The sequence below is a fragment of the Delphinus delphis genome, chromosome 20, assembly GCF_949987515.2.
Source record: "Delphinus delphis chromosome 20, mDelDel1.2, whole genome shotgun sequence".
Classification (NCBI taxonomy): Eukaryota; Metazoa; Chordata; class Mammalia; order Artiodactyla; family Delphinidae; genus Delphinus; species Delphinus delphis.
The window spans coordinates 4073390-4097976 of NC_082702.1; the positions used below are offsets into that span (position 1 = coordinate 4073390).

General features: G+C 47.5%; 2 protein-coding genes and 1 long non-coding RNA gene across 3 annotated transcripts in view; 2 read left to right on the forward strand and 1 right to left on the reverse strand.

Annotated features, from left to right (window-relative positions):
- Positions 1 to 24587, forward strand: part of LOC132416835 (NACHT, LRR and PYD domains-containing protein 2) — a 1001898-nt gene that overhangs the window by 573855 nt on the left and 403456 nt on the right.
- The window catches only part of LOC138413908 (uncharacterized), an 81396-nt gene that overhangs the window by 15267 nt on the left and 41542 nt on the right, over positions 1 to 24587 (reverse strand). The window contains exons 3-4 of the long non-coding RNA XR_011246295.1: positions 23750 to 23879; positions 14984 to 15072 (exon numbers count right to left, since the gene is read on the reverse strand). This is a non-coding gene — a long non-coding RNA (uncharacterized lncRNA). The remainder of the gene's footprint in view (positions 1 to 14983; positions 15073 to 23749; positions 23880 to 24587) is intronic.
- Positions 15558 to 17197, forward strand: LOC132416978 (leukocyte-associated immunoglobulin-like receptor 1). Its single transcript, XM_060000601.1, has 6 exons — positions 15558 to 15633; positions 15831 to 15941; positions 16037 to 16079; positions 16163 to 16200; positions 16404 to 16456; positions 17002 to 17197. The coding sequence occupies exons 1-6, from the start codon at positions 15558 to 15560 to the stop codon at positions 17146 to 17148; spliced, it is 468 nt and encodes a 155-aa protein (XP_059856584.1). The 3' UTR covers positions 17149 to 17197.

Here is a 24587-nt window from a genome sequence, read left to right on the forward strand (position 1 = left end):
AACCCAATCCTGCATGCTGCGTGGCACGGCCAAAAAACAAACAAACAAAAACCAAACCAAACCAAACCAAAACGAGAAACCAAAGTGATCCGTTTTTGCTTCCCAAATTGGATCAGCCACCAAGCCACTGCTTCCAGAAGCTCAGAGAAACCCAAGATAAGTACATATAAAACAGTGTTTAGTACTTCAAAGAGAATTCATCCAAACTTTAAAGGAAAAATAACACCAATCTTATAAAAAGCATTTCAGTGAGAAAAAAGAGAGAATATACCTTATATCCTATGAATTTATTTGTCTATTTATTTATACTGAGACATAATTACATATAACATTGTTTAAGTGTAAGGTGTGCAGTATATTGATTTGATACATTTAAATATTGCACCTTGATTACCACTGTAGCATTAGCTAACACATCCATCCCGTCACACAGCTGCCATTTCTCTTTTCCTTTGTGCCGAGAACAAGATCTAGTCTCTTAGCAACTATGAAGTCTAGAGTACGGTATTGTTGTCTATAACTACCATGCTATATATTAGATCCCCAGAACTTCTTCATCTTACAACTGCAAGCTGGTACCCTTTGGCCAGCATATCCCCACTTTCCCCACCCCAGCCCTTAAAAAACAATCATTCTACCCTCTATTTCTACGAGTTGGCTTCTTTTAGATGCCCTATAGAAGTGAGATCGTACAACATTTGTCTTTCTCTGTCTGATTTACTTCACTCAGCATGATGCCCTCAGGGCTCATCCTTACTTTTCCAAATGGTAGGATTTCTTTCTTTCTCATGGCTGAATAATATTCCACTTATAAATATACCACATCTTTAACCATTCATCTGTTGAGTGACACTTAGGTTGCTTCCATATCTTGGCTATTATGAATAATGCTGCAATGAACATGGGAATTCAGAAATCTCTTAGAGATTCTGTTTTCATTTCCTTTAGATATATACTCAGAAGTGGGATTGCTGGGTCATATGGTAGTTCTATTTTTAATTTTTTGAGGAAGATCTATACTGTTTTCTATATCCCATTTTGGAATTCGAGCAAAGTCTTGATTTTAAAGCCCAACTAAGGATATTATGTGATAAAATATTACAAACTAATCTTGTCAAGAATCCTTAATAAAAATGAGCAAATAATATAGTTATATAATAACAATACTATTTTATAACCAAGTGGGATTTATACCTTGTATGCAGAATGACTTAACATTTAAAAATACATCGGGGGGGCTTCCCTGGTGGCGCAGTGGTTGAGAGTCCGCCTGCCGATGCAGGGGACGCGGGTTCGTGCCCCGGTCCGGGAAGATCCCACATGCCTTGGAGCGGCTGGGTCCAAGCCATGGCCGCTGAGCCTGCGCGTCCGGAGCCTGTGCTCCGCAACGGGAGAGGCCACAACAGTGAGAGGCCCACGTACCACCAAAAAGACCCCAAAACATCAGTAGGGACTTCCCTGGTGGCGCAGTGATTAAGAATCCTCCTGCCAATGCAGGGGACAAGGGTTCGAGCTCTGGTCCGGGAAGATCCCACGTGCCGCAGAGCAACTAAGCCCGTGCGTCACAACTACTGAGACCGCATGCTACAACTACTGAAGCCCACGTGCCTAGAGCCCATGCTCCACAACAAGAGAAGCCACCACAATGAGAAGCCCGTGCACTGCAACAAAGAGTAGCCCCCGCTCACCACAACTAGAGAAAGCCCACGCACAGCAAAGAAGACCCAACACAGCCAAAAAAAACCATAAAATAAAAAAACCACATCACTATAACTTTCCTCATTGACAGAGGAAAAAAGAGGTAAATTATATGCAGAACATATGACAGATGAGAACACATTTAAGAAAATTAAATGGCCATTCACGGTAAAGGAAACGAAACAGAACAAAAAAATACAAACTACCGTAAAATAGGAAATTTCTTAATCTGGTAAAGAAGATGTAAGTAGCCCTACAAAAAGCATCATATTAAATGGTGAAATCTTGATGTCATCATTTATATTCATTAGCGATTCTAGCCAGTACAAAAAAGCAAGAAAAAGGGATGAAAGCCATAAGTATTGGAAACAAAGTAATACAAACTGTCACTGAAAATAGAATATACTGTTGTATATATAAAAAATCCAAGAGACTATACAAACTATCAAAATTAATAAATGAATTTTGCAAGGCTGTTATATAGAAGGTCCACAAAAACCCAACCATGTTTCTTCATAACAGCAAAAAGAAAAAACAAAGGGGGGGGGTAGAAATAAAATTTTTAAAAAAAATGACATACACAATAATCTAAAAACATGTAATTAAAGCAATAAATCTAAGAAAGGATGTGTAAGACCACCACATTGAACTACAAAACATGTTGAGAGAAACTCAGAAGTCCTAAATTTTAAATAGAGCGTAGAAAGACTCAATATTGTAAAGATGTTGATAGTCCCAGAAGGAGTCTGTGGATTTGATGAAATTTCAATCAAAACCCAGGGGAAAACTAAAACAGAGTTACCATATGATCCAGCAATCCCACTCCTGGGCATGTATCTGGAAAAGATGAAAACTCTAATTCAAAAAGATGCATGCAGCCCTGTGTTCATAGCAGCACTATTCACAATAGCCAAGATATGGAAGCAACCTAAACGTCCATTGACAGAGGAATGGATAAAGAAGATGTGGTACATATATGCAATGGAATATTACTCAGCCATAAAAAAGAAAGAAATAACGCCATTTGCAGCAACATGGATGGACCTAGAGATCGTCATACTAAATGAAGTAAGTCAGACATAGAAAGACAAATATCATATGATACCACTTACATGTAGCATCTAAAAAATGATACGAATGAACTTATTTACAAAACAGAAACAGACTCACAGACAAAAACAAACTTCTGGTTACCAAAGGGGAACGGGTGGGGAGAGGGACAAATTAGGAGTCTGAGATTAGCAGATACGAACTGCTATGTATATATAAAACCCAGGGAGTTTTTTTTTCTTAGACATACCGAGGGCCAAAATTATTCAATGATATCTTGAAAAAGAAGAACAAAGCTGGAAGACGCACACTCCTAGGTGTCATGAAGCTAGAGTGTCTGGATCCACGTGACATGGCTGCACAGATACACGAACTAAACATTAGAACAGAACAGAAAGGCTGGTAACAGATGCGTTCAGTCTCCTGCTATATGACACAGGATATCCAGGAGCTCAATGAGGACAGGATGGTCCTTCCAATGAATTGTGCTTGTATCAATCGGATTTCCACATGAAAAATGTTTGTGGACTCTTAGCACACAACATACACACACACCATTCTTTCCCAAGGACTGAAGATATAAATCTAGAAAGTACATATAGGGCTTCCCTGGTGGCGGAGCGGTTGAGAGTCCACCTGCCGATGCAGGGGACACGGGCTCGTGCCCCGGTCTGGGAAGATCCCACATGCCGCGGAGCGGCTGGGCCCGTGAGCCATGGCCGCTGAGCCTGCGCGTCCGGAGCCTGTGCTCCGCAACGGGAGAGGCCACAGCAGTGAGAGGCCCGCGTACCGCAAAAAAAAAAAAAAAAGTACATATATAGTTCTGGGAGGAATACACAGGAAGCTTCTTCACAATTTTGCAGCAGCACTAAATATAAAATAAAAATTAGATACACTGGACTACAATAAGATTCAGAAATTCTATTCTTCAAAATGCCCCAATAAGAAAGTGAACCCCAGCTAGACCAGGAATAATCACAATGAACATATCTGATAAAGGCTCACATGCATGATAAGAAAAAGAGAAAGCTTCCTATTGTTTAGTAAAAAAGTCAACCCAATTTTCTGAAATGAGAAAATGACTCAAATAGACATTTCACAAAAATAAAATGAATATTCAAATGACCAAACACCACAGTCATTAGAGAAATGCAAAGTGAAACCACAAAGGTACCACCACCCATCCCAGCGTGGCTAAAATAAAAAGATGCAAAATTGGAGGGGTTGGTGAGGATGTGGAATAACCAGACGCTCAGATTAATTAATTGATCCGCATTGATTAAATTAATAGTCACTTTGAAAAACGTTCAGCAGTACCTACTAAAGTTGAATAAATGCACAACACACAGCAGTTACACTTGTAGGTTTATTCCAGCAAAAAATGCACAGATATGTTCATCACTTCACACGTATTAAGAAATTCAAAGCAGGACTCTCCATCGTAACCTAAACCAGAAGCTAAGCAAATGCCTGTTCACACGAGGATGGATACGCTCATTGTGGTGATTGACGCAGTAGAATTCTCCAGAGCAACCCCAGCCGAAGGTCCACAGCTCCCTGCATGACTATGGACACATCTTACAAACATCTGGTTGCACAGAAGAAGCCACACACACACAGAGCGCAGAGAAGTTTCATGTTGACGTAAAGAACCAAAACAAGCAAATTTAACCCATGCTGTTAGAAGTTAGTGTAGGCATTACCTTTGGAGAGAAGTTACCGGAAAACATGAGAGTGCTCAACTTGTGAAAATTCAACAAGCGGTGCATTCGATATGTGCGCTTTTGGTTTTTTTGGGCCACGCCGCACGGCATGTGGGATCTTTTTTTTTTTTTTTTTGCGGTACGCGGGCCTCTCACTGTTGTGGCCTCTCCCATTGCGGAGCACAGGCTCCGGACGCGCAGGCTCAGCAGCCATGGCTCACGGGCCCAGCCGCTCCGCGGCATGTGGGATCTTCCCAGACCGGGGCACGAACCCACGTCCCCTGCATCGGCAGGCGGACTCTCAACCACTGCGCCACCAGGGAAGCCCGCATGTGAGATCTTGATTCCCCCACCGGGGATCTGCATTCGGGATCTTAGTTCCACAGCCAGGGATCAAACCCATGCCCCCTGCAGTGGAGGCGCAGTGTCTTAACCACTAGACCGCCAGGACGTCCCTGATATGTGCACTTTTAATCTAGTACACATCAATAAAAGTCAACAAACACACACACCCCCTGAGATACATCAGAGGAAAACTGCTGAACCCCAAAGACAAAATCTTAAACGCACTGAAAGAAAAAGGATACATTACTTTCAAAGGAACAACGAGAAGAGTTACAGTTCATTTGCAACAAAAATGATTAATACCATATTTAAGCGCTAAAAAAAAAAACTGCCAACCTAGAACTCTACAAGAGAAAACTTCAATATTGGCGGTGAAATACAGACATTTTGGCAATGAAAAATTGTATTATTCACCAACAGATGGGCACCAAAAGAATGAAAGTTTCAGGCAAAAGGAGAATAATCCCAGTAGAAACAGAGACATGCAGGAGGGAAGGAAGAACCATGGAAAGGGTAAATATTTGAGTAAAGATAGGAATTTCAAAGGATGATTCCATCGTTAATGAATTAATAGAACATTAGCCCACATTTACTCTGTATTTGATCTCAAAAATCATTTTGACCTGTATTGAGCCTTGGGCACGAATGCTCTCCAGTTGGAGACCCATGTGTCAGAAGGATGCAAAGGTTGGGGGCCTTACTGTGAATAGTGAGGGATGACAGCTCCACATCAACTTCCGGAAAGAAAAACCCAGAATAACTGCCCTGATGGACCTGCTGGCCTAGGAGGAAGCTGTAGATGCTAATTCTTGAGCATATATATATATAAATTTATTTATTTTTGGCTGCGTTGGGTCTTTGTTGCCGCACGCGGGCTTTCTCTACTTGTGGGGAGCAGGGGCTACTCTTTGTTGTGGTGCAGAGGCGTCTCATTGCGGTGGCTTCTCCTGTTGTGAAGCACGGGTTCTAGGTGCACAGGCTTCAGTAGTTGTGGTTCGCTAGCTCTAGAAGGCAGCCTCAGAAGTTGTGGCGCACGGGCTTAGTTGCTCCACGGCATGTGGAATCTTCCCGGACCAGGGCTTGAACCCCTGTCCCCTGAATTGGCAGGCGGATTCTTAACCACTGCGCCACCAGGAAAGTCCCTGTAGATGTTAATTCTTTTAGCCCTTCTTTTCCTAAGTAGTCAGCCTGTCCCCATATCCTCCTTGCATATGCCCTTCAGGTACGATGGGAATAGTAATTAGGATCCAACGAGGAAAACAGAAACTCTTCTCTGTATTTAAAACAGCGAGAACTAAATCCAAATGTTACTCTGAATTGGATCCTTGCACAGGAAAAGAACATTAGTGAAAAAACATATTAATTCCAAATAAAGTCTGTACTAGTTAATGATTGAATCAATGCTAATTGCTTGTTTTTGACAGATGTACTATGGTTATGCGAAACATTAACATTAGGGGAAACTGGGTGAAGGGCATATGGGATTTTTCTGTGTCTTTGCAACTTTTCTGCAAATCTAAAATTACGACAAGGTAGGTTTTTTTAAAAAATAAGTTAGCAAAGATCTAAACAAACATTTCTTCAAAGAAGACATAAAGATGGCCAACAGGCACATGAAAAGATATTCAACATTGCTAATTATTAGAGAAATGTAACTCAAAACTACCAATGAGGTATCACCTGTCAGAATGGCTGTCATCACACATATATATGGAATCTAAAAAAAAAATGGTTCTGAAGAACCTAGGGACAGGACAGGAATAAAGATGCAGACGTAGAGAATGGACTTGAGGATATGGGGAGGGGGAAGGGTAAGCTGGGATGAAGGGAGAGAGTAGCACGGACATATATACACTACCAAATGTAAAACAGATAGCTAGTGGGAAGCAGCTGCATAGCACAGGGAGATCAGCTCGGTGCTTTGTGACCACCTAGAGGGGAGGGTGGGAGAGAGACGCAAGAGGGAGGAGATACGGGGATAAATGTATGTGTATAGCTGATTCACTTTGTTATACAGCAGAAACTAACACAATATTGTAAAGTAATTATACTCCAATAAAGATGTTAAAAAAGAAAGAAAGAAAAGAATGGCTATCATCAAAAAATCTATGAATAATAAATGCTGGAGAGGGTGTGAAGAAAAGGGAACCCTCCTACACTGTTGGTGGGAATGTAAATTGGTGCAGTCACTATGGAGAACAGTATGGTGGTTCCTTAAAAAACTAAAATAGAACTACCATATGATCCAGCAATCCCACTCCTGGGCATATATCTGGAAAAGATGAAAACTCTCATTTGAAAAGATACGTGCACCCCAATGTTCACTGAAGCACTATTCCCAATAGGCAAGATAGGGAAGTAACCTAAGAGTCCATGACAGATGAATAGATAAAGAAGATGTGGTACATATATGCAATGGAATATTACCCAGTCATAAAAACGAATGAAATAATGCCATTTGCAGCAACATAGGTGGATCTAGAGATTATCATACTAAGTGAAGTCAGACAGAAAAAGACAAATATTATATCACTTACATGTGGAATCTAAAAAACAGTACAAATGAACTTATTTACAAAACAGAAACAGAGTCACAGACATAGAAAACAAACTTATGGTTACCAAAGGCGAAAGGAGGAGAGGGATAAATTAGAAGTATGGGATTAACAGATACACACTATCATATATTAAATAGATAAACAAGGATTTGCTGTATAGCACAGGGAAGTCTAGTAATAACCTATAGTGGAAAAGAATTGAGAAAAAAGAATACGTGAGTAACACCCACATATTCTTTTTCCATATATATATATATATATATATATATATATATATATATATATATATATAAAACCAAATCACTTTGCTGTATGCCTGAAACTAACACAATATTGTAAATCAACTACACTTCAATAAAAAAATAAGTTAGCAGATACATATTTTCTAAAAAGAAAAGAAGGATCAATGGTGTTGACTGCAATAAAAATGCACAAAATGCACAGTGAGAGTTGTGAGGTTCTGTTTTATTTGGGGACATACTGAGGACTGTTGCCCAAGAGACAGCCTCTCAGAGAGCTCTGAGGAGCTGCTCCGATATCAGCATCTATGTGATTTTGGGGAAGGCGTACATGCCGTCAAGCACACATCTCTGTAGAAAGCTGCTGCTACTCACGAGGAACAGATACCTTAGTTAATGACTTTAGTGCTTTTCTAAGTACGAGAAGATGCAAGAAATTGGGTTCATAAAATCTTCTCCTGAAAATATCTAACTCTTTGAAGGCCTGTTCTGCCAGCTTTCCCAGAGCACAGAGTGCCTCATTCCAGATCCCTGCCTTGAACACCCTTCAGGGTGTGTCGAAAGTGAGTAACTCCAGTGACTAATGACTCAATCCTTGCAGAGCCAGAAAGAAAGTGACATTCTCTGGTTGGCAGTGATCACCTGGGACCAAGGACTAGCGACCATAAAAATAAAATAGCCAGTTTCCTTGGCAGCAAAATGGTTTATTTGGGAATCGCAGAAAATTGCTATTTGGGACAGGCCAGCTATGGTGGATCACAGGCAAGTCTAAAGAGATAAAAGGGAGGTCACCTCTTATCGGGTTTTAGGAGGAAACGGGGAAGGACTGTTTTGAACAGAAATTCACTGAAGAACAAGAGTTAGACGTTTGACATTTTCTCATTGGCTGGAAGCAGTGGTTAGAGCATTGTTGCTGGGGCACGGAAGGATCTTCCTTCTTTTTCTTAAAGCAGGGGATGAAATTCCCATGTAATTAATGTCCTCCCTTGTCTAAATAATTCTCGTCTTCCTTCTCCGTACTGGGAGTGCAGGTTGCACCAAGTGCTACATGCCTGAGAGTTCCCCTTTCAGGGCTTCCCGGCTCCATTTTAAATGAGGTTACTTTGCTTATTTTCACAAAGGGAACAAGGAATCTTGGTGGTGATGGAAATCTTGACTATGATGGTGGTTTCACAACTACCAGAGCTCATTGAATTGCACATATTTAATGGATGCAGTTGGTTGTCTGCAAATTATCCTTCAATAAACCTGATAAAAGCCACTAATGAAGATGAGAGAGAGAGAGACACACACCAGAAAAACGCGGATACATAGGGCTGGCTGGTGTTAATCAACGAGGGTGACCCCTGGACTTTACCCTTTAGCCTCTACCATCTGCAAGGCCATGAAAATAAAACTTAATGCATCATTGTCAAGGTGAGAGCCATGTTCAGCATTCAACTTGACTCTGGGGAATCTTGTCTTCCTTTAATTTTTGACTACATAGCCTTCACTTAGTGTTCATTTCTTTGAGGCATTTAAGAAGACCTTTAAAATAGTCTATTAAGCAATTTTAGTTTTTAAAATAATTATTATTTTAAAATGGAGCGTGGTCCACAGATTTAGTCTGAAATTTTGACAGAAAATCTAGTATATTTATTGTTTACTTATTAAGAATTCCAGGGATAGGCAGTCCCAGGGCTGGTTCAGCATTTGGGGACCTTCTATGAACCCTGGATCTTGTATTCTTTCCCCTCAGTTTGTTCAGTATTTCTGCTATTGTAGTCAAGCTTGTTGCCTCATGGTTGCAAGATGGCTGCTGCAGCTCCAGATATCACATCATCATGATATAGTTGCCCATGGACAGGAGAAAAGGAGGCAAAAGTCTCATGAGACCCTCTGTTATTAAGAGACAAATATGATTCCCAGAAACCCTGATATATCCTGCTTTAAGTACCATTGGCCATACTACATGCTCACGTGCCCCCTCTGGACCAATCGCTGCAAATGGGATTGCTGGCTTGCCTTAACCCAAATTTTATCCTCTGCACTCCCCCCATCCCTCAGCTCCAGGGTTGGAACATAGCCACTCAAACAGAACTAGGTTTCTGTTAATAAGGAAAAAGTGAGCATCAGCTGCTGTGCAGACATCAACGTCTGGCACAGCTACCCCCTGGGAGAAGCAGCTCTTGCCTGGCCTCAGGGGCAGTGGACGTGAGATTCCCTGATGGGGCTCCTGTCTTACTGGGCTCCGTGTGCACAAACGCCCTCCCCATCCCTGGTCCTGCTCTTTATTTCAGCACCAAGCTGGGTGCCCCACCTGATCCCAAGCCCAGGGCCAGCTCCCAAGGTCTGTCTCCTGATCACCCAATCCCTTTAGGATTTTGCTTGTGCTGATGGACCAGCCTCCCTTTCCCTGGTTCCCATGCCACTTTGGGAAGATAGGCAGAGAATCCATGTGAGTGAGATATTTTTAATGAGCTCAATACCTTGCTGGGAATGTAACATATATCGTAATATTAAATACCTGGAGGGGGATTTGGGGCTTCCCATTTTAAACACAAGGAAATGTTGGCATAAAGTGGTGTAACTCTTTGCCCAAGAACAGATGGCTGTCGTGTGGAGCTGGGACCAACAGTCAAGTCAGTTTGCTGCACAAATCCGTGTTCTGCTTGCCCCACAGAGTGAGAATGAGGCTCCCACCTCAAGGGGTGCCTCCAGAGATGAGTTCAAACTCATCAGTGCACAGGGGGAACAAACAACTTTTGGAAGCCAGGACCCACCTCTGTCTCGTTAGTGGGAAGCGTGGATGGGAGGGGAGAGAGAGCTCTTCCCCTTTGTGTGAGGCCGTTGATGTAGAAACCCCAGACAGGGGCCCTAGCCACCACATCCTCTTCTCTCGTGTCACCTGCAGGCTCTCTCCTTCACTCACAAACTCCAGGACGGTGCCGGGGGCAGGGGCTGGGCCATGTCCCCCCGTCCCACCACCCTCCTGGGCCTGGGTGAGTCCTGGAATGGAGGGGTAGGAATCCAGGGGCAGAGGGGCTCTGCTTCCCAGCTCCGTCCCGACTCCAGCCCAGAAGACGCTGAGGCCCTAGCGGGGCAAAGTGGTCCCCCTCAGCTCTGGCCAAGACCTAAGTCTTACCATGGAAGGTTCAGTGCTGGAAATGGTGCCTGGGTATGGGGTTGAGTTCAGACTGAGAAGGGCTGGGGGGCAGGGAGGAGCACCTGCTTGGAAGAGGGGTTGGGGGTTTGTCCTGAGACTATCTCAGAGCAAGGAGAGGGCTCGTACTCAGAGGCAATGTTGACCGGGGTGTCGAGAAAGTATGGACGATGACCACCCCCTACCCCGCTGGCTCCTCAAGGCCCCCGCTTGACTGCGGCCCCATGAGGAAACAGTACAGTGGGCGTCTTTCTCACTACAACTTCTCTTCCAGTGCTCTGTCTGGGTCACACGATGCACACACAGGCGGGTGAGTCTTCTCCCCAATCCCCTCTGCACCCCGCAGGCAGATGTAGGTGAGAGTGGAGCCGATCCTGGGGGCCCTGACATACACCTCGAATTGCAAACAACCTCCAGTGTATAACCCTCGCCCAGGTCTCTCCCGCGTTCTCCCCCTCTGCTCTTGATGGCCCCCAGGGACGATTCAGAGCATACAGACCAGGCTGCACCCACGAGCTCTCCCTGCACAAGCCCAGATCTCCCGCGGCAGCCCCTGGGCAGAGAACATGACCTCGCCAAGGGCAGACTCAGAATCCTCCTCAATCCCACCGTCTCCATCCTCCCGTACGGACTGTAGCACACAGTGATGTGGTTTTAAATGATCATTTAAAAGTTTTACTTAAAAACTTTAAATATCTATATAGTATATAACTTATCTTCAGGACCGTAATCTTCCTTCAAGTCCTCTCACAGTTTACCTTCAGACAGACTGAGACCCACGCATCTCTCTTTGGCCTGGATCTGTCTGTCCCCATGCTGTCTGGCCCACTTATCTCAGTTACCTTGGTTCTCTTTCCCTTTCTAAATGCCATCTTCCCACTCAGCTCCAGACCTCCGCACCACCCTGAATGCCCGGTGTCCCCTGTCCCTCGGCCTGGGGAATTCATCCCTGACCTCAGATCTTGGCTCAGATATCTCTTCCCTCGGACCTCCCAGAGGACGGCAGCTCTGCCTCCTGTCTGCCCCCGAGATTCCCACACTCACCCCGAGGGCATGTACCACCGTTTGTACCCGTGGATTTACACAATTATTTGTCAATGGCTATCCTCTCTCTAGACTTTCAGCCCCAAGAGGGCAGGCATCCTGGGTGTTTCTCATATTTGTGGAACCAGTGGTACATGGAGGCATCAGTAAACAGATAGATGAGAGCTAAGGTGTGGTCAAAAGAAAGAAAGAGTGAATGAGTGACCTCTGCCAGCCCCCTGCCTCTATGGGATTTTGCTGAATGTGAGGCCAGCTTCCTGTTTCAGGGCTACAAACCCGCTCTTCCCCCTGCCCCCAGCCCAGTTGAGACATTTGGGGTTTCCAGAGCCTCAGTAACAAGGAGATGGAAATAAGCTGAGAAGAAGGTAAAAATACAGAGAAAACCCAGGGATGAAAGCACAGAAGACTCGCATTGGACACAGAGATCCTCGCCTGCTGAGGAATGTGGGATCAGATCTGTGTTCCAGCTCCTACACACACACACACACACACACACACACACACACACACACACACACACACACACACACACACACACACACACACAGCCGCTCTGCAGACTGCGTCCCTCACCCCACACAATCCCACCTGGGACTGGCAGCTGTCCTTCAGACCAGCCCAGATCATTCCTACCGACTGAGACCCCTGCTCTCCTTGTCCCAGGAATGACCCGGTCATTCCCGTCCTGTGCCACCCTCCCAGCTGTCTCTGTTCCCCTAGAGTGGCCGTGGGCAGGGAGGGAGCCGCCCCCTGCAGCAGACATGCTCGGGGGCCCAGCCTGCTCTGACACCTCCCACGTCACCCTGAGCAAGACGTGACCAAGTCTCAGGGTCCTTAAGTCAAGTGGGGAAAATCACTCCGCAGTGATGGGAATTTATATGCTCATAGAATGGACCTGGGGGGGTCTTTTGGGGGAGGATGATGGAAATGGTCTAAAATTGGATTGTGGGACTTCCCTGGTGGTCCAGTGGTCAAGACTGAATGCTTCCAATGCAGGGGGTGTGGGTTTGATCCCTGGTTGGGGAACGAAGATCCCACATGCAGTGCAGCCAAAAAAAATTGTACTGTGGTGATGGTTGCACAACTTTGCAAGTTTAAAAAAAAAAGTACTGAATTGAGCAACACAAATGGGTGAATTATGTGATGTGACGATTTTCACGTAATGCTGAGACTCTGCTCTTACCCATCCCAGGGACCCTGCCCAGTTGCTCCACCAGGGCTGAGCCCGACTCTGTAAGCCCCCAGGGGTGGCCTGTGACCATTGTGTGCAGGGGCCCTGCTGGGGCTGAGGAATTCCGTCTGGAGAGGAAGGACGATAGGAATGACTTCAAGGATGAGAAAACTGTGTTTCAAATTGGTCCACACCAGACAGAGGCCAGATTCGGCATCACCACTGTGAGTGGAGACGCTGCCCAGCATTATCAGTGCCTCTATCGAAAAGGTAATCACTGGTCTGAGCCCAGTGAGCCCCTGGACCTGGCGGTGACAGGTGAGGAGGTCTCTGCTCTGCCCTCAGGTTTGCCCCAGGTCCCTGGACCCTGTCCCCAGCTGTGTCCTCCGTCCACAGGCTCCCCTGCCCCCTCCTGACCCCCAAACCCTCTGGTTCCCTCTTCCGTCTGCACACACATCTCTCTGCCTTCACACCTGGCTCAGGTCCCTGGAGCCTGGTCTCACCTGGACACCACGGTGACCTGGGCACTCAGCCCCAGCATCAGGGTGGGCACAGAGCTGTCCCTGCTGGGCTGGCGGGGGGTGCGCTTCCAGAGATGGGGTGAGGACAGACCCCTTCAAGGGAACCTGTGTCTTTTCCCTCAGATGGTGTCGACTGTCCTTTCCACTGGGTGAGAATCTGTGGGCCCTAGGCCATGTGTCCCCTGTGGTGTGGCCCACCCTCCATCGGGCACATCACATGGTCCTAGACCCCTGACCAGGGCTGGATGGTGCTTTGGGGGACCTCTGGGATGAGGCCGTCCCTGTCCCTGTGTGCAGTCAGCCCCCAGGATGTCCTGGAGTCAGCGCCCACTGGGGACACTTTGACCCCCTCCACACCCTCCTGGGGCACTGACCCCGCCATGCTGCTTTGGGGACACAGGAGTTCACGTACAGAGGACACCCGCTTAAATATGCTACCAAATGGGACAACCTGGAGAAGGGCTAATCTTATTAATACCGAGGAAATATTTTCTTCTCGTCTCGTGTGCACCAGACAGCCTCCTGCCGTGGGACTGATGCACATGGTGAATGAGGAGAAAGGGTCCCTGGCTTCCCAGACTTTAGCGGGAGAATTCATTAGAATGAATAATAGGGATGTATATAAGTATACATGGGCATATAAAAATATAAACATATAACTTACAATGTAAAATTTCAGATCTGTAATTTAAGTAAATTAGAATACAGTTACACTATTAAATATATAAGTAATACAATATACATTACTATATTGTTACATGAGTAATGTGTGTTATATATTGTTATCATGTATCATGTATTACTATAATCTGTATATGTAATATTAAAATGTGTACCATAATATATATTAAATATGTATAATTGATATAATTTTTATGTATAGAATAATTATGTATAATTTAAATTATTCATATAAATTAAATTATACATATGTAAGTTAAAAACACATAATTTAAAATATATTAATATATATAATATATATATTAATATATTTATATTATATATATTATATATATTATACTTATATATATATTAAAATATATTTATATTTACTATTTGGGCATTAAGCATATTTATATAATATGTAATATACATTATAGATGTAAACATATTGCTATATATTATTTGTACGGGTATAACATATATGCTATTCTAAATCGTAGTAAATGTCAGCAGGGGAAGCTCAGGCAGCAATGGCGTTAAAACGCAGGATGGGGTCGTGGATCCTGGACCAAGGACACAGTATTGAGGAAAGGATGCTCCAAGAAATGAAATTTTCTATTGTAAAGGACGTTGAGGACTCAACCTCTGGAGCAGTGGGAGGGAGGGGGCGCTGACCAGAAGAGGGGATGAAGCGCTCCAACCTTGTGGGTGTACCAGCCCCCAAGACCTCAGTTGGACCGCCTGTAAAATGAGCCATGCTGAGCACAGCACTTAGGAGATGTAAAGGAGGTTATGGACAAAAGGCGCATGCGTGGAGTGCAGCTCGTGGCGGGTGCTGCATCCTCTCACCTGCTAAAGGCTGGGCTTCAGGCAGCTCGAGGACATCGGGTCTTGGCTTCTTGACTCACAGAAGAGCATTTCCGCCCCATCAGGGATTGCTGCGAAAAACAGAAGAGATCAGACATGGGGATTCTTGTGTTTGGCGTGGGAACCCAGAAGGAGGTGAGCAGGCAGAGGTTCCCGCTCTCGATTCCTGCTGGGTTTCCGTCTCTGTAAAGGTTGCACAAAGCGCGGAGAGCAGCGCCGTCCCACGCAGCCTCTTGCAGGAAGGAGATGCTGTGTATCTGCGTCATCCCGGGAGGGTGTCATTAGCCAGGGGTAGTGCAGTGGCTAGTGCAGCTGGCGATCTGACTTGTAACTTTAGTTAACCTGAATTTCAGTGAAAATTGTCCCGCGTGACTACCGTGGTGGTAACCATCCTCACAGCAAGGTCCATGGGGCTGTTCTAGAGGGAGCAGGTCGGGGTCCGGGGAGGAGACCCCTTGGAGGTGGGGATGGGGGACTCAGAGGCTTCTCTGTCCAGATCAGGCCTCTGACCCAGACCCTCCTCACTCCTCGGAGACACAGACGCATCCGCAGGACAATGACCGTCCTGATGGGCGAGGGGGACGCAGAAGCACGAGCCCGGTGCGTGTTCTTTGGGGAAAGAAGGGGCTTTGGTGCCGGTCATATCCCAGCTTGACCAGTGCCCTGCGGACAGAGGACTCCAGCGCTCAGATCCGGTTTTGTAAAGTGGAGATCATGTCACAGGACTATTGGGCATGAGAGATTTATGTGTAAGTGGGGACACGACAAGCGCCCAGCGCGTGGTGGGCATGCCGCCGGTAATCGGATTCCACCCTCCCACCTCCCGCAGGCCTGCCGACAGAGCACCTTTATATTCTCATTGGGGTCCCTGTGGCCTTTCTCCTTTGTCTCCTTCTCCTGGGCCTTTTCCTCCTCCATCGTCGGCACGAGAGAAAACGGGGTAGGTCTCAGGGACAGGGTGGGGTGACCCAGGCAGGCTGTTTGGGGTGCTGGGAAGAAGGCTTCTCTTCTGAATTCACACCCGACTGTCCCCAGGGCCCCCAAGAAGCAAAGGTGAGGAGCAGAGGCCCCAGGAGAGGTGAGGCTCCTGGGAGTGACCCCCGGGCCCCCAACCCCCTGCTCCCAGGCAGCCCCGAGGGCTCACGTGTTCTCTCCCCTCAGGCTCAGCCCCGCTGTTGACGTCGCAGATGAGACACCAGGTAAAGACAAGGATGGGGGACAGGTCTGGGAGCGGGGAAGTGGGGATTCAGTGCCATCAGGAAGCAATGTGGTAGGGGGTGTTCGAGAGCATTCTAGAATGTTCCAGATGGGGTGGGAGACCAAATATGAAGCTATGAGGTCAGACGTATTTGCCCCCTAAGGTCCACCCCAGAGAACTGACCCCTTGTCCTCTCCCTGCCAGATCTGGCCACTGTCGACAGACTTCCTGAGAAGAGTGGGGAAGTGGACACCTCAGTAAGTGCTTGCATTAGTCACCTCCTGCTGGGTACCAAAGCCCCTGAAATTAGCAGCTTAACAAAATCATCTCAGTTTCCTGGGCCAGGAATTAGGAATCGGATCAGCTGGGCGGTGGTGGCTCATGGTCTGTCCTGATGTCGCTGTCAAGATGCCAACCAGGGCTGTATTCATCGGAGGCTCAACTGAAGCTGGAAGATCCACTTCCACAATGGCTCAGTCCCCTGGCTGTGGGGAGGAGCCCCATTTCCCCACCACACGGGCTCCTCCATGGGGGCCGGCCTCCCCCAGCAGGAGGGACCCCAAAGAGGGAGGAACAGAAGGCACACTGTCCTCTGTGGCCTCCCCTACAGGTGGCCCTCACTCTGCCATATTCTATTGGTCACACAGACCAACCCTGCTTCTCTGCGGGAGGGGACTACACAACGGCGACTCAGGAGGTGGGATGTGCGGGGGCACCTGGCGTCTGGCGACCAAAGTCTTCCCCTCCCACAGCCCCTCCCTCACCTCAGCCACCCATACTCACCCTGAGTCTCTCTCCTCAGGCCTCTGCTGCAGGAGGCCCCCAGGAGGTGATATATGCCCAGCTGGACCACCCGGACCTCACACAGAGGGTGGCCAGAGCTGTGTCCCCACTGTCCACAGAGCCCACAGCCAAGTCCAGCATGTATGCAGTCCTTGCCAGAAACTGACCCCAGGCCCACCTGGCCTCTGCACTAAAGACACAGGAGGGCACTCTTGCAAAAGCCTGCAGTGGACATTTGGAGGGGTTCCCTGTGGAATCGGCCCTTCCTGAAGTCATCCGGTCAATTCTCCTGCTGGCAAGAGCTGGAGTCCTGAGACCCCCAATCAACTTCTAGGAGATTCATTCACCATGTGGCCCCTCCCGCAATCAATGAGCTCCTTGGAGAGGACGTGTAGCACTTGTTTCAGAGACCCAGCTGTGGTCCCTTGGCTGTTTCCAAGGACCCAGCTTTGGTCCTACAGTCGCCCAGCTGAGTCCAGACACGTCCTGTGAATCCTCCCCTGCCCCCAGAGATCCGTTTTAATTGTCTTCTCAGCTGACTGTACAAACCTTCCTAGAGTTCATTTTCTGACCTTGAATCTGGGCTACACTTACGCAGCTGATAGCTAAGACCATGTTTTCTAGATCATGCTTCACGTTGTTCATCAATAAATGTCCTCACAGGCCCAACTGCGTCAGCCCTGCGTGTGGCGCCGGGGTACACAGGTTCTAGGTCCCAGTCTCTGTCTCCACACTCACTCAAAACTTAGTGAGGGAAACGACAAAAAGGGCATCCTTGTTTTCTGATTCAAGTGTGTCTCAGGGATGAGAGAGGGAGATGTCTGAGGGGACTTCTGTCTGGGTGAAGGCGCAGGCCTGCCCCACCTGATACAGCTGCCATCCCCCCGCCATGTGCACGCCCACGAATGCACGCATGTACCGAACAAACGCATATACTTATGCACACACCCACACGCACGGACACGTGTGGAGCGGGCGAGGGAGTTGATGAGACCACGACTGCACACGGAGGGTCCCTCAGGCTTTAGGTCCACCCAGAGGAACATGCAGGTCCCCATTTCCCACCCCTACTCCAGTTCATCCCCACTGGACGCCATGCATTCTCCAAACACAAGAGGACCCATCAGCTGTAGGACACTGTCCTTGATCTGACCTTCACCCCGTCACCTGGCTAATGCCCTTCAGGTTTGGGATCGGAGGCTGTTCATCCCAACAAGCTTGCAGTTGCTGCTGTAACGAACCCCTCACATAGGGGCACCAAACAACACAACTTATTATCCTACAGTTCAGGAGCTCAGAGGCTAACATGTTAAACTGGGCTAAAATCAGGGGTCAGCAGGGCTGCGCTCTTTCTGAAGCCTCCAGGGCAGAGCCCATTCCTTTACCTTTAGCAGCGTCTGGGGGCCGTCTGCATTCCTTGGCTCGGGGCCCCTTCCTCTGCCTTGGGGCCCCTTCCTCTGCCTTCAAGGAGAACTGTAGCCTCTGCAAATCCTCCCTCTGACTAGGACCCCTGCTTCTGTGGTCGCACCTCCTTCCCTCTCTCTCACCTGCCTCCTCCCTCTTACGAGGACCCTGGTGATTACATTGGGTCCACCTGGAACATGCAAGCTCATCCCCTCCCTCCAGATCCTTAACTCAATCACACCTGCAAAGACCCTTTTTGCACCTAAGGTAACACAGCAGTTGGCTCCAGGGCGTCGGATGCAGACATCTTTGGGGCTGTTATTCTGTCTACCTGAGCGGGTGTCGGGCCTCAGCACCACCTCCGCTTGTGGGCTCCTCTGGGCTTGAATGCCTCACTCTGAATTCTAAGTACCTCCTTGCAGGAATGTTTCCTTCTTCCACTAGCTTGTGAAATGATCAATGTTTGAGAGTCTATTCCTTCTGTCCCTAGAACCTCTACGTAAGAGGAGGTCGGGGAGGAAGCAGTGGAGACTGGAAACGCACCCCACAACCCGTTAACACCCCCACCCCCACCCGGTGCTCAAAGTGACAGGAGGTCCCTGTGTGACAGGACTGGCTGCTCACCAGCACCGTGTCCTCCCTTCCTGGGCTCCCAGCGAGATGATCTCCCCAGCCTCCCTGCAGTTATGTGTGTCCTGGGATGAAGTTCACAGTGGCATGTGAGCTGGATGGACGGAGCTTCTTCCAAGCCTGGCCCGTGAACCTCCCACACAAGATCCTCACGGCTCTTCCCTTCTGCTGATGGGTATGGATGCCCTGGGTGACCTTGGACCCACACGCTGAGTGTGGCACCTGGTTCCCAGGATGACCCCATAGAGTAGAGCCTGCTGTACCCCTTGTATTAGTCAGATTTCAGGTTTCTCTAAAGCTGATGCTTTAACATGGGTCATACATGCATATGCTAGTGTGAAAATTAATACAGGGAAACCTAATTTAAAACGGAGTTGCGAAGCCCTAAAGGGGAGCTCTCTCACCCCTACCCTCTGCTGCAGCTTACTTTACATTCCTGGGCAGGAAGAAGCTTGATTTTCAGAAGGATGATTTTCTCCTCGCCCAGCAACAGCCCAACCAATGAAAAGAGCAACAGGCTAGCCAATGAGAAACAGTCACAACTTAGCCAATGAGAAACAGCACCAGCTCAGCTAATGAGAAACAGCAACAACTCAGCCAATGAGAAAACAGCCTCAGCCCAGCCAATGAGAAACAGCACCAGCTCAGCTAATGAGAAACAGCACCAGCTCAGCTAATGAGAAACAGCAACAACTCAGCCAATGAGAAAACAGCCTCAGCCCAGCCAATGAGAAACAGTCACAACCTTGCCAATGAGAAACAGCAAAGCTCAGCCAATGAGAAAAACAGCCTCAGCCCAGCCAATGAGAAACAGTCACAACCTAGCCAAGGAGAAACAGCAAAGCCCAGCCAATGAGAAACCACCACCAGCCTGACCTCTTGGTTTTCTCCAAGGGACTTTCAGTCAAAGCAGCCCCTTCCAGCTTCCTCCTTTTTCTCTGTAAAGTAACATTCCTCTTCCTTGTTCTCTGGACTTGACTGTGGTTTGCCATAGTTTGAATGTCCTGAATCGCAATTCCTCTGCCATTCCTAAATAAACTCATTTTGCCCGTAAAATAACATTTAATTTTAAGGTCGACACTGGACACACCTTTTCCTAGATGACCCGATAATATGCCTGAGTCACTTGCATTGTCCCCCCGCCTCCTCCCTCACTGCCCCCCACCCTGCCCCAGCTCCTGAGCAAGAATCCTCTTCCTGGGGTGCACTTATCAAATACAAACCAGTCAACCCAGAGTCCACACCGCACCCCCTCCTTTATGGGGGTCCACAGTCTGGGCCACGACCCACCTGCCCTTGTCACGCTAGGGCCAAGCACATGACAACTAGGGACGCCCCCTCCACCCCAGAACCCGCTGAAATCATTAATCCAGCCAATCCCATGCCTGCTTACCCTTTCCTGCCCATTCCTTCTTGTGGAAACCACAGTAAAGGCTCCCATTTTCCCCTCACCCCATCTCCTTCTTTCTGTCTCTGGTGCTTCCCTACGTGGCCCTGGTGGGTGGCATGCATGCCCCCTCCTCCTGGGAACTGTGATGAAATATCTTTTCAATGGAAGGCGTCTCCTGATCTGCTCACATTTTAGAATTAACACACAGTATTTTAAAGCACCTCCCTGCTGAGCTGGAATCAGCTTCACCTGTTTCATGGAAGAGGCTCTAATTCCTATCACGTGAGTCGTTACACTTTTGGGTCTATTGGCTGCAATAGTTACACAGCTGAAACGCACAGTGAGACGGCCTCCGCCCGGGTAAGGGCTTACCCTGCCTTGGCTGCGCAGAAAGCAGACCCCCATATCTGCCTAAGTCTGCTCGTCATCTTCTGTTCCACGTGCACAATGTCAGTCCGCCCAGCGCCCTCTGAATTCCACACCTGGGAGACCTCATGCCTCTCTCCCTGACCCCGCCCCCGCTCCATCACTGACACGTGGGCGGGCCTCATGGACGTGTTATATGAACAGATATAACCAAATATATTCTTTCTTCATGTCAGGTCACACAGATTTAGATCCGTCCACAACTGCCCACTTGATTACTTAGCCTTGTTGCTGAAGCTACAGGGCTTCTAAACAAGGCCGCTCCGTGCTGTCTCAACATGGAAACACTTGGGATCTGCATGACCACGTCTCCGGAGCGGGACCAGCTGCGCCGCCAAGGAGGAGGGGTCACCGGGAGCCCCTCGCCCGGAGAGCCCCGATCCCGCTGTGAGTGGGACGTGTAGGTGGTCACCGCCCTACTTAGGGGTCAGACCTGCGGTTCCCACTCAGATTCAAACGAAACGTTACGGCTTCCCTGGTGGCACAGTGGTTGAGAGTCCGCCTGCCGATGAACGGGACACGGCTTCGTGTCCCGGTCCGGGAAGATCCCACATGCCGTGGAGCGGTTAGGCCCGTGAGCCGTGGCCGCTGAGCCTGCGCGTCCGGAGCCTGTGCTCCGCAGCGGGAGAGGCCACAACAGTGAGAGGCCCGCATACCGCAAAAAACTAAAAACAACAAAAAAACGAAACATTAGCCTGAAGACCCGCTAGGAGGCGCCAGCATTGAGTTCTCAATTTTTTTCGTCTTGTGTATCTTTTTGATAGAAACATAAGAAACCTGCATGCCTGTTACAGGCCTGGTATTTAAAATGTTCTTATATATCTTAAGAATATTTTAAAAATTCAACCGAGATTCAGCCAGCTCTTAAAATGGTGCAATGGCTCTTTTAGTTCTATGCAAACATTAGCATATTTAAACTTTGTACAAACCCTCCACAGAATGCCCTATTCTTTTCACTTTTTTTTGAACAACTTTATTGGAGTATAATTGCTTTATAATGGTGTGTTAGTTTCTGCTTTATAACAAAGTGAACCAGCTATACATATACATATATCCCCGTATCTCCTCCCTCTTGCGTCTCCCTCCCACACTCCCTATCACACCCCTCTAGGTGGTCACAAAGCACCCAGCTGATCTCCCTGTGCTATGTGGCTGCTTCCCACTAGTTATCTATTTTACATTTGGTAGTGAATATAAGTCCACGCTACTCTCTCACATCGTCCCAGCTTACCCTACCCCCTCCCTGTGAACTCAAGTCCATTCTCTATGTCTGCATCTTTATTCCTGTCCTGCCACTATGGTCTTCAAAACCTTTTTTTTTTTTTAGTTTCCATATATATGCATTAGCATACAGTATTTGTTTTTCTCTTTCTGACTTACTTCACTCTATATGACAGACTCTAGGTCCATCCACCTCACTACAAATAACTCAATTTCGTTTCTTTTTATGGCTGAGTAATATTCCATTGTACATATATGCCACATCTTCTTTATCCATTCATCTGTCGATGGACACTTAGGTTGCTTCCAGGTCTTGGCTATTGTAAACACTGCTGCAATGAATACTGGAGTGCAAGTATCCTTTTGGACCATGTTTTTCTCCAGATATATGCCCAGGAGTGGGTCTGCAGGATCATATGGTAGCTCTATTTTTACTTCTTTATGGAACCTCCATACTGTTCTCCATAGTGGCTGCACCAACTTACATTCCCACCAACAGTGCAGGAGGGTTCCCTTCTCTCCACACCCTCTCCAGCATTTATTGTTTGTGGATTTTTTGATGATGGCCATTCTGACTGGTGTGAGGTGATACCTCATTGTAGTTTTGACTTGCATTTCTCTAATAATTAGCGATGTTGAACATCGTTTCATGTGCCTCTTGGCCATCCGTATATCTTTTTTGGAGAAACGTCTATTTAGGTCTTCTGCCCATTTTTTCATTAGGTTGTTTGTTTTGATGATATTAAGCCTCATGAGCTGTTTGTAAATTTTGGAGACTAATCCCTTGTCAGTCACATCATCTGCAACAAATATTTTCTCCCAATCCGTGGGCTGTCTTTTTGTTTTGTTTATGGTTTCCTTTGCTGTGCAAAAGCTTTTGAGTTTAACAAGCTTTTCTTCTTGAACTAGACAAGTTGATACTAAGCTCCATATGGAAAAATAAAAACGTAAGAATACTTAGGAAAACACACAAAGAGAAGAGCTATGCGGGTAGTGGGGACGAGATCAACCAGAAATTAAAACACACCATACAGCCTCTGAGTCGTGAGGAAATAAGAAAGGCTAGATCCGTCTGCTTATTATGACAGAAGAAACACAAGAAGGATTGGCCGTATTTTACAGGCATTTAAAAGTACTGGGATATTATAAACAATGTGATTTCCACGTGAATGGGTGCATTTGGGAGAAGAGAAGCTTTTGCTATGGCATAGGGTCAGTAGCTGCTAAACTTATAAAGTGAAAATTTAATAAGGAGCATGATACGTACAAACTCTCAAAGTACCTCCCCACGGACCAGTGATTAATTACAAAGGGGAAATAACAGCCTTACTCTGGAGAAACCTGGGGCATGCCGAATCAACCAAGTCAGGAAAGACCCAATCACCAAACAGGAGAAACAAGGACAATATGGCTTGAGTGGTATTCCACCCCAAAATGCACAACTGGCATCTAAGCAGGAAGTGCTTTGGGCAAACCTCCTGCTCTGTGTGTATCACGCTTCCTTTCTCTGCAGGGTCTCCCCTTCCTCAGGAGCCCTCAGTCACGTCTCTCATCAACCCCAGTATGACCAAGGCTGTGAAGGAAAAGAACCCAACATCTCCATTCGTTTTAAATCTCATTAACCCAAACAGGACTCCATGATCTAGGAGCGTTTGGAGATGAACACAAACCACTGAAGTGGGGGGAGAGGAAATACCTTGGGCGGGAACCATTGATCTTCTGACCGTCCAGCTCGAAAGCCAGCATCGGGCTCGCGGCACTTGATGGCGTATTTGGACTGTGTCTGGAGCTCACATCTGGGGTTTATGACGCGCACAAATTGTTTTCTGAAAAAGGAGACGTCACGCATCTCATTTGGGATGGTAACAGAGACTGACGTGTAGGGAAACAGCTGCTCTGCTTCCTGTGAAACCTTTAGTGTCGAAACCCGCGCTGGGGGTGACAGGCATCTGCCCGAGGTATCCTTAGTCGGCGTCGCCTCCCAGGCTCTGTCCTCTTGTCCCTCTGCTCACACGGGGTGGGCAGGAAAGTCACCGTGATTTCGAAACTCACTACCTGCGCTACCTTACTCCGCACAGAAGGATACTGAGTTCTATTTGTATTATTATCACTTTGTACTCTTAGGATGAGCCCTGAATTTCCCCTGAAGATCCCACCAAGGCACCTTCTAAGTGCTGGAGATGAGGAGACAGTCCTGGATTACCTGGGGGGGGGGGGCGGCCACGTTACCACCAAGGTCCTGATGAGTGAAGGAGTGAGGTACAAAGGTCAGAGCCAAGGTCAATGGGACTCAGAAGCAAAAGAAGGAGAGACGCGCCTGCGGGCTTGGAAGATGGGAGGGGCTGAGTCCGGGGACTTGGCAGCCTGCAGAAGGCCGCTGCCCACTCCAGCCTGAGCCCTGTGGAAACTAGTGCCAGGCTTCTGGGGAGGGGCAGTTCCCCTTCCTGTGGGGCTGCTGACGTGACAGCTCCGTGACGGGGAGGACCAGCCTCCCAGTGGACACACCCTCGGGTCTCCGTCCTGAGGGCACCGTG

Bases quoted from the DNA above. Each gene is read 5' to 3' on its own strand.
- LOC132416978 (XM_060000601.1), top strand. From the start codon at position 15,558: ATGACCGTCCTGATGGGCGAGGGGGACGCAGAAGCACGAGCCCGGTGC. The intron at 16,080-16,162 runs GTGAGGCTCCTG...CTCTCCCCTCAG, and splicing joins GAGCAGAGGCCCCAGGAGAG to GCTCAGCCCCGCTGTTGACG. The intron at 16,201-16,403 runs GTAAAGACAAGG...TCTCCCTGCCAG, and splicing joins CGTCGCAGATGAGACACCAG to ATCTGGCCACTGTCGACAGA.